Source organism: Oncorhynchus kisutch, linkage group LG30 (genome assembly GCF_002021735.2).
Source record: "Oncorhynchus kisutch isolate 150728-3 linkage group LG30, Okis_V2, whole genome shotgun sequence".
In the NCBI taxonomy this organism is placed as follows: Eukaryota; Metazoa; Chordata; class Actinopteri; order Salmoniformes; family Salmonidae; genus Oncorhynchus; species Oncorhynchus kisutch.
Window position 1 is genome coordinate 47,547,695 of NC_034203.2, and position 9,119 is coordinate 47,556,813.

Genomic DNA, 9,119 nt, shown 5'->3' on the forward strand with positions numbered 1-9,119 from the left:
TACATAACACTTCCAAGCAGTAAGGCTAGCGTTTGTTACAGCAATATATCGAGCGCTAGCTAGAATTATATTTGGTTGTGATCTTTGCAAAATAACTATTTTGGATGCAGCAGCTAACTCTCGATATAGAGCTGTAACGAACGCTAGCCAAAGACATTTTACTGCTTGGAACTGTTCAAGCGATTTTATTTAGAAGAAATAAAAACGTAAATCTAAGATATGTTGAATGTGTGCAGATGGCGGTGGCTTTCTTTCTGCCACCCAAGAATTACGCACATCTGCATAACGTCAGTGTGTGGTGTTCATTACTTCATTATAGTCTTCTCATGTAATTATTACTTTAGTCATTGTACAATACAAGTTAATCAGTATACATCGTTTATTACAGTTCAACAAAGTGCTGATAAAGTTGAGGTTTTACATGGGTTATGTTTCCAACTCATTTGATCGGTTATATTTTCACAAGTTACAATCTTCTTCACTCAAAGCCATTTAAAACAGTCCAGCTACAGTTGAACGTTGAAACCAAAGGGCAACAAGGCATGTGGTGTGTTGTGATGACAGAAGGCCACATTCTGTTCTACATTCCACACTTCAGTCAAAGTGTGTCTGAAATTGCACCCTATTCCCTATGCAGTGCACTACTTTTAACCAAAGGCTCTGGTCAAAAGTAGGGAACTATATAAAAAGCATAGTGTGCCATATCTGATTCACCCAAAATATGTTGACATACATGTGATTTAGCATGTCTGGGACAATAGCGCCACCTGAATAATCCCATTTTAAAATTCATATATATTTTTTTTTCAGGGGGTACCGCAGCCATGCTGCCCACCCAACAAGTTTTGATCATGACTATTAAAAAAACCAACAAGTAGTTAGAACAGAACCGAGAAGGAAGACGACAGGTGTTCATTCAGAGAGGACGGGACTAGTGACTTGACAGGTGTTGGGAGCTCATTTCTTGAACCTACCGAAGTGTTCACGGGAGATGATTAGCCTCTGGATCTGGGCTGTGCCTTCATAGATCTGGAATGAAACAAGCAGACATAAAATGCCTCCAATGAAGTCTTATCAGTCCCCCCCCCATTTATATCAGTTTTCATTACATTAAAAGCCAGGAGTTTTTCCCTAACCAGTTGACCGGACTAGGGAAGTGTTCAGTGAGGCACAACGTGGCTAAACATTTTCTAACGGAAACCAAAGTTCATTCACGTGATAATGTACATCTGAACACGACCCAGGAAGTAGTGTAAAGCTGAGGACCAAGTTCATCCAGGTCTCTAATTCAAAGCGTCTCAAAAAGTGGGAGTGCTGATCTAGGATCAGGTCCCTTCCATCCATATAGTCTCAGTCCTTATGAGCTAAAAAGGGAAAACGAGTTCTAGCCCTCTGATGCTTTTTGCATACAGGCCCTGGTCAGATAACTCTTATGCATACAACAATAGTGGTACAGGCTACTGATTGGTCGTTCGGTATTCTAACAGAATTTTAAAAACAGTTGATGAGGTAGAACTGCCCCCTCACCTGGTAGATCTTGGCATCCCTCATCAGTTTCTCTACGGGGTATTCAGAGTTGAAGCCGTTTCCTCCAAACACCTGCACGGCGTCGCTGGCCACCTGGTTGGCGATGTCTCCAGCGAATGCCTTAGCGATGGAGGCGTAGTAGGTGTTCCTCCTCCCGTTGTCAACCTCCCACGCTGACCTCTGCCAGCCCATCCTGGCCAGCTCCACCTTCATGGCCATCTCAGCCAACAGGAACGACACCGCCTGGTGCTGTGGGGAGGGGGGGTTGTCAAACAGAGTACTGAGATGTGTTCAGTAGGACGCAACGTTGTGGAACTTTCAGACAGATATGCCATGGAGAATAAACCTCTGATATGTAGGATAAAGGATCATGTCGGCTATGAAGTGAACATGGCCCTGTTCCCAGTTTCCCCAGACTAAGATGAAGTCTACTCCTGACAAAAAAGGAACTTTCAATGGAGACTGCAGTAGCATTATCAATGGTATGAGGTCAAAGGTCAAACCTTAGAGCACTAGGGCCAGTTTCCCCAGACTAAGATGAAGAATACTCCTGGACTACAAAGCACTTTCAAATTGTCGATGAGTTCATGCTGAATCTCTTCAACTATCACCAAGGCAACAGTCTAATACCCTAATACGGACGTGGCTTCGTGCATTTCTAATGTGGAAGTGTGAAACAAAGTGATGAACCTCAGCGATGAGTTTCCCGAAGGTCTTCCTCTCCAGAGCGTAGCCAGTGGCTTCATCCAGAGCTCTCTGAGCCAGACCTGTAGCGCCTGCTGCCACCTGGAAGCACAGGAGGAACTCTCGTCACTAACTCATAATATAGCAGGTATGTTTGCAAAATTCTGGTAACTTTCCCACCATTCCCAGGTTTTTAGCGGAGAAAATATTGTGGACTCAGGTCGAGAATAAGCACGAAACCCTGCAATCCTTTAGCCAGGATTTCTGGAAAACTTTGGGATGGTTACCGGACATTTTGCAAACCTGACGGCAGTGGTGTCAAACATGCAGCCCGCCATGTTGTTTAGGAAACCATGACTCACTGGTGGTCTGGTCTTGTCGAAGGCTCCCATGGCAATCTTGAAGCCAGCTCCTTCTCCAATCAGAACGTTCTCCTTGGGTATCCGGACGTCCTCAAAGGTGATTCCTCTGGTGTCTGAACAACGCTGACCCATGTTCAACTCCTACACAGAGAGACACACAGCAATAGTATAGGTTACTATAGTAACATGTCCAGACACCAATCTCAGATCCTCTACAGTTTGCAGCATACACAAGTCATTTCATAAATTCTAGCTAGCTAAATATTTGGGCATGTCTACGCAAAAACAAAAAAAAATAGATCCAGTCACTACTATGTAGAATTGTTGATCGAGGAATGGTGGTGACAGAGTGATATAACTGATCGGTCATTGAGACACTAGATCCTTACCTTCCTGCCGACTAGTATTCCAGGTGAATCTGCGTCAACGATGAAGCCTGTGAAAGCCTTGCTGGTTGGACACTTAGGGTCAGCATCAGTACGGGCCAGCAGGAAATACCTGTGAGAATTAAGAAGACTGTTTTCCCACATGCTGCCTTGGGAATAAACGAAAAGACAAACCTAATATTTTTATAGAGAAAACATTTCATTCCACAAAGGGGCATTAATGTGTTCAGCATGGCGGAAAATGGTCTTTATTGACAAATCACTTTAAAATGGTGGTGTGTGTTTCTCTTCTCCTCTCACCAGTTGGCTTTGCCTCCGTTGGTGATCCACATCTTCTGACCGTTAACAACGTACTCGTCTCCTTTCTTCTCCGCCCGCGTCTTCAGGCCCGCCACGTCAGAGCCCGCGCCAGGCTCCGTCACACCGTACGCCTGTCAGTCAACACACAGCATTTTCTTATCATACTATATTTTGAGACATAATGGAATGTGGCGCCTTGAAAGCGCCTCGGCATGTTTGTCTGTTAGTGTAGGCTACACTACGGCTTTTTAAATGCAGACACAAAACTCTTCTCTGGAGAGATGAACAGCTTCTGAAGCAGGACTAGCGTCCATCACTAGGCAACCAGAACAGTCAATCAAATAATATGGACCTAGCTGCGGCAAACTACTCTCTCCTAATAAAAAATATATACTTTAAAAAGTTTGTTAAATACCGTGACTTACCAAGACGTTCAGAGGAAATAAAACCTCTAGCTACAATACCAGAAACAACACACTAATCAGCTATGTTTATTGTTGTCAGGGAACAAATACAATGCTTTACGCCGAAGAAGATATACTGTCTGAAAAGGTACGTCTAGAGATGCGGCACTTTTTAAAATAGTCTGAAAAGTTGCTTTTGCCATGTTACTGTAGCTGTAGTCTGTCTCTGGAAAGGGTCGTGGACTAACCTACCCCCGCATATTGACACGGTACCAGTTCACCCTGTATATAGCCTCGTTATTGTTATTTAAATATCGTGCAATTTTATTTTTTACTTTAGTTTGATTTCTTAACTCTATTTAATTAACTGTATTGTTGTAAATAATTAAGGGCTTGTTACTTACGTGACAAATAACATTTGGTAGATAGAACTATATTGCCTGTCCCTAGCGATCATACATTCCTAATCGGAGAATTATTCTGCATTGTAAATTCATGTGTAATTTTAAGATAATTTTTTTGAATCGTTTTAAAACGGAAAACCAAAAAAAAAAAAATAATTAAAAAATGTTTTTTTTCGCTGTTTAAACATTAAGCAAAATGACCACATCTCTCCTCTGGATGACATCATCATGATGTGTGTTTCCAGCAGCAAGGCTGTTTTCATAAAGAAGGTCAATCTGCTTCGTGTTTCGTATCCTTGCCACGATACTGACGAGTATCGCGATACCCTGGCCCTACTATACAGTGTCCCGCCCCTCTCTCGCTATACAATATGTGAGCGTTTGAGTTCTCGTAAAAACCGCAATCAATCAGTTTCCTCCTTTCCAAAAATATAGAATCTTAGGAGTCAATTTCTAGTGGAATCAAATCTTGACACTCAGAAACGGGAGTCGACTCTCCACCACTACGTCTTCCTTATGAACATTAACGGTTGGACAAATGGCAGAGAAAGGCAAAGCGACAACAGTGAAGTACTGTATGGCTATACTTTTGAGAAGTTAAATGACAAATTGGTAAAATGCTAACATCACGAGATTGTATCGAGGTACTGTAGCAGTAGTACAGTTGCAATGCCTAACCATGACTCAAACATAATAGAACCATATGGATATCTGCATTGTGAATTCACTGGGATTTAAAAAAAATATTTGTATAATTTTAACAGAAAACAATGAATAAATGTTTTCCCACTTGTCACATCCCTAATTCCTTCTTGTATTTCATATGAACACTTACACACATGAGAGGTTCCTCTGTCATTCTGCCCAGGTACTTCTTCTTCTGGAAATCATTACCGGCTATGATCACTGGCATTTGCTGTGAGGAAAGAAACAGAAGAGCTCTTTCAGCCGGTATTGGGTTGCAAAAATACAGTCACTTTGTTTTTCTCCTCACAATTCCAATGGTTTTCCAGAATAAGGAAATCTAGGAATCCTCCAACCAGGATTTCTAGAAAAAAAACAGAATTTGGGGGAAGTCTGACCTTTACCAGCCTAAGAGCTCTGAATGAACCAGGGTTACAAGATGACAGTATTTCACACCAACTGCCACTATGAGCCACCATTTCACAGCAGGATTATTTTAAGACATAATGTATCCATTATACATGTAAAAACAAAACAAATAAAAACATCTACCTTGATTCAAATCTTATGTTTTTCAACTCTATAGTTTTTACAGCTCAATGACAATGTGAACTTACACCGAGAGAGTTGGCTTCGATAGCAGTCTGAACTCCTGTGCAACCATAGGCCAGCTCTTCTGTGATGAGGCAGGAGTCAAATATGCCCAGACCCATTCCACCACAGTCCTCTGGAATGTGAGAGTTCATCAGACCCAGCTCCCATGCTCTCTTGATGATGGGGAAAGGATACTGTGGGATAAAAAGGGTTAGGGTATGTGGTCCAATACGAAGCAGCTGCTGGCTGGACTGACAGCTACTCTGTTCCAATGATAGCATGCCACTGCTTGGTATACAAACAGGCTGGGAAAGACCAGAGCACCAGGTTGATGTCTTCTACTCACTTCTCCACTCCTGTCGTAGGCTGCTGCAACAGGGACAATCTCCTCCCGGGAAAACTTCCTGGCTAGCTCCTGGAACTCTTTCTGCTGGTCTGTCATCTCTGTTGATAGTCAGACAGAGGGAGGGAGAGAGAGACAGGAAGTCTATAAATACACAGGTATGCATTGACACTGTCCCAGCAGCTGCTCGCAGAGAGCCCTGTCCCAGCGGCTGCTCGCAGAGAGCCCTGTCCCAGCAGCTGCTAGCAGAGAGCCCTGTCCCAGCAGCTGCTCGCAGAGAGCCCTGTCCCAGCAGCTGCTCGCAGAGAGCCCTGTCCCAGCAGCTGCTCGCAGAGAGCCCTGTCCCAGCAGCTGCTCGCAGAGAGCCCTGTCCCAGCAGCTGCTCGCAGAGAGCCCTGTCCCAGCAGCTGCTCGCAGAGAGCCCTGTCCCAACAGCTGCTCGCAGAGAGCCCTGTCCCAACAGCTGCTCGCAGAGAGCCCTGTCCAGTACTCACCAAAGCAGAACCCTGTTGACGGAGCATTCTGAGAGCTGGTAGCGGCCACGGCTGCAGCATTGGTACTCTGGAGCCGCAGGACAGACTGCACGCCCCCTCTCAGAGCCTTGAGGAGAGATGGGGCGAGGGCATAGAACAAATCAACAACTACTATAACCTTATGGCTGTGCAAGGGCCAAGGCGACACAGTGATTACGTGCCAAATGGCACCTTATTCCCCAAGTAGTACACTACTGGGCCCATAAGTAATAGGGTGCCATTTGGGACACAAAAAGAGACCTCATCCCACTAGCTAATGAATACATGCATAGTACTATAGGTACGTCAAATGTTACTATTTCTAGTGGATTTTAGAGGGATCTTTACTTCCGGTCCACAGTAGTTAGAAGGTGTACAAGAATGTCAGAACTTTAAACGTCAACAATTGACAACACCAAGAGGTTGATTGAAATGGTTTGAATATGGGGTTAGATGCGTCACGTCTACTAGCTAGTTTACAACACGTTTTCACAACAAACGGCAAAGCTATAATCTATAAGAAAGCTAGCATGTACATGTGGCGCAGAAAGGAACCAATGCTTTTCACACTAACGTTAGGCATTAATTAACGTTATAGCTAGTTAGCTAATTTAATGCTAGCTGCCTTTTCTCGGCTAGTAAGACAACTGTCAAATATGAAAATATCTCGATTTCTCGAGAAACCTGTCAACTAGGAACTACACAAAGCTTAAAGATATCTTAATGAACTGTTAAAGCATGTCAGTTAATTGTTTATTAGCTGTATTTTACCTTGTTGAAAAGCATAGCTATTGTTGCACTACAGACGTCCGTGTCGTAAAAATTATTGAGTACACAAGGATTCGTTCGTCCTACCAGAAAAATACATGTTTCATCCAATCAGGGCTGCGGGTTCTGTCACATGACGTTATGTCTGTCGGGAGATGACTTTTCACCTAGTTTCTTACCTAAGACAAAGACCTTCGATAATATTGGCAAGATAGACGAGTGACCGATATTTATAAATATGTCGATGGAAGGCAGGCGAGATCAGGCGGGACCATTCTAGCCAATAAGAAAATTAGCAGTTTGTTGTTGACCACATTCGAAACGTTTTCATTAGCTGGGTTTCCATCCAATTGGAGACTTTTTTTTCATGCGAATATTCTAAAATATGCATAAAGAAAATAAATGATCTGTCGGCATTCGTACAATTTTACCGGAACGTCCTGTTTCTAATCACAGCTGTCGTGATTTAAAAAAATATATTGTATGACTTTACTGCATAAAAATTGTGTATAGAAACGTGCTTATTGACTTCCATATAAAAATTCCTCACTTCAGGGTTTTATTTTCGTGAACAGATTTTGGGCGGAGTAAACCCTCTTGCTTCGTCTTTTCCTCTGTGCGGATATTCATTACAATAAAATACAATATTCTCATTTTACAATATAAATCATTCAAAATAATATTATTAAATGCTGTATTCAATCATTTATATTTGTATATACTAACCATAGTTTGTGTAAGGACAATAACGATGTTATTTGATTGTGAACAAATGAGTGAATTATATTAAATACAACTATATAACATGATCTTAAAATAATATATTTTCCTTAGAGATATTTTATAACCTATATGTATCATGTTGGATAAGTCAGGAATGTGATGATGGCAAGGGTAGTTATAATATAGACAAGATAAGCTCTTGTCCTGTCATAATTATACAACAAGGTCAAGATCAAGCAAAGTGGGAAAATACAGTTTCCTGGAAAGTTACACCTTGCACGGAATGGAAAACAACAGGTTGTACAATATATACAGTACCTCACACAGCCTGATTAATGGTTGTGTGACGTTCTATGAGCCTCATGGCTATCAGAGCAGAGGTCGATGCAGTGTGTCCTCAGCCGACCATTCCTAGTACAAACTAAACTGAACAAAAATATAAACGCAACATGTAAAATCTTGGTCCCATGTTTCATGAGTTGAAATAAAAGATTGTAGACATTTTCCATGCACACAAAAAAGCTTCTCTCAAATGTTAGTGAGCATTGCTCCTTTGACAAGATAATCTGACAGGTGTTGCATATCAAGGAGCTCATTAAATAGCATGATCAATACACAGTGCACAGTGCTTGTACTGGGGACAATAAACTGCCACTAAAATGTGCAGTTTTGTCACACAACACAATGCGACAGATGTCTCAAATTTTGAGGGATTGCGCAATTGGCATGTTTACTGAAGGAATGTCCACCAGAGCTGTTGCCAGATAATTTAATGTTCCTTTCTCTACCATAAGCCGCCTCCAACGTGATGTTTGAGAATTTGGCAGTACATCCAACCGGCCTCACAACTGCAGACCACGTGTATGAAGTCATGTAGGCGAGCTGTTTGCTGAGGTAAACTCTGTGAACAGAGTGCCCTGTGATGCCAATGGGTTGACAGTATGGGCAGACATAAAATACATAAAATAATTAATTTTATCAATAGCAATTTGATTGCACAAAAATATAGTGACAAAATATTTTTTTAAGGTACAGTATCTGTGACCAACAGATGAATACCTGTATTCCCAGTCATGTGAAATCTATAGATTAGGGCCGAATGTATTTATTTCAATTGACTGATTTCCTTACATGATCTGTAACTCAGTAAAAATCTATGAAATTGTTACATGTTGCGTTTATATTTTTGTTTAGTTTAGAAAAGTACATTTCCTGAAGAAAATGGTGTTGCATGGATATGCATTTCAAAATGGCCCCAATGTCTATGGCACTATTGTTGCCATTCAAATATATTTGTAGCTCATTTAAAGTAAAAAAACGCAATCACATTCTCAAGCAACCTAATTTGGGATCGTCTGAACATCAACATTGGTTTGGAGTTAATAGCTTAAAACACATTTTCTATATATTTTTTACCATTCAAGTCTA

At 41.7% G+C, this 9,119-nt stretch overlaps 1 protein-coding gene across 1 annotated transcript; it reads right to left on the reverse strand.

Annotated features, from left to right (window-relative positions):
- Positions 1–364: 364 nt before the first annotated feature.
- Positions 365–7,102, reverse strand: acadm (acyl-CoA dehydrogenase medium chain). The gene is made up of 11 exons (XM_020468761.2): positions 6,972–7,102; positions 6,183–6,288; positions 5,692–5,789; positions 5,369–5,539; positions 4,903–4,983; positions 3,260–3,390; positions 2,963–3,071; positions 2,574–2,714; positions 2,218–2,313; positions 1,528–1,776; positions 365–1,029 (listed from the first exon to the last, which is right to left on the reverse strand). The coding sequence occupies exons 1-11, from the start codon at positions 6,984–6,986 to the stop codon at positions 958–960; spliced, it is 1,269 nt and encodes a 422-aa protein (XP_020324350.1). The 5' UTR covers positions 6,987–7,102; the 3' UTR covers positions 365–957.
- Positions 7,103–9,119: the final 2,017 nt, after the last annotated feature.

Coding starts and splice junctions, on each gene's coding strand:
- acadm (XM_020468761.2), bottom strand. Junction 5,540..5,691: donor CCTACGACAGGAGTGGAGAA/GTGAGTAGAAGA, acceptor TTTATCCCACAG/TATCCTTTCCCCATCATCAA. Junction 2,314..2,573: donor TCGACAAGACCAGACCACCA/GTGAGTCATGGT, acceptor CTGTGCTTCCAG/GTGGCAGCAGGCGCTACAGG.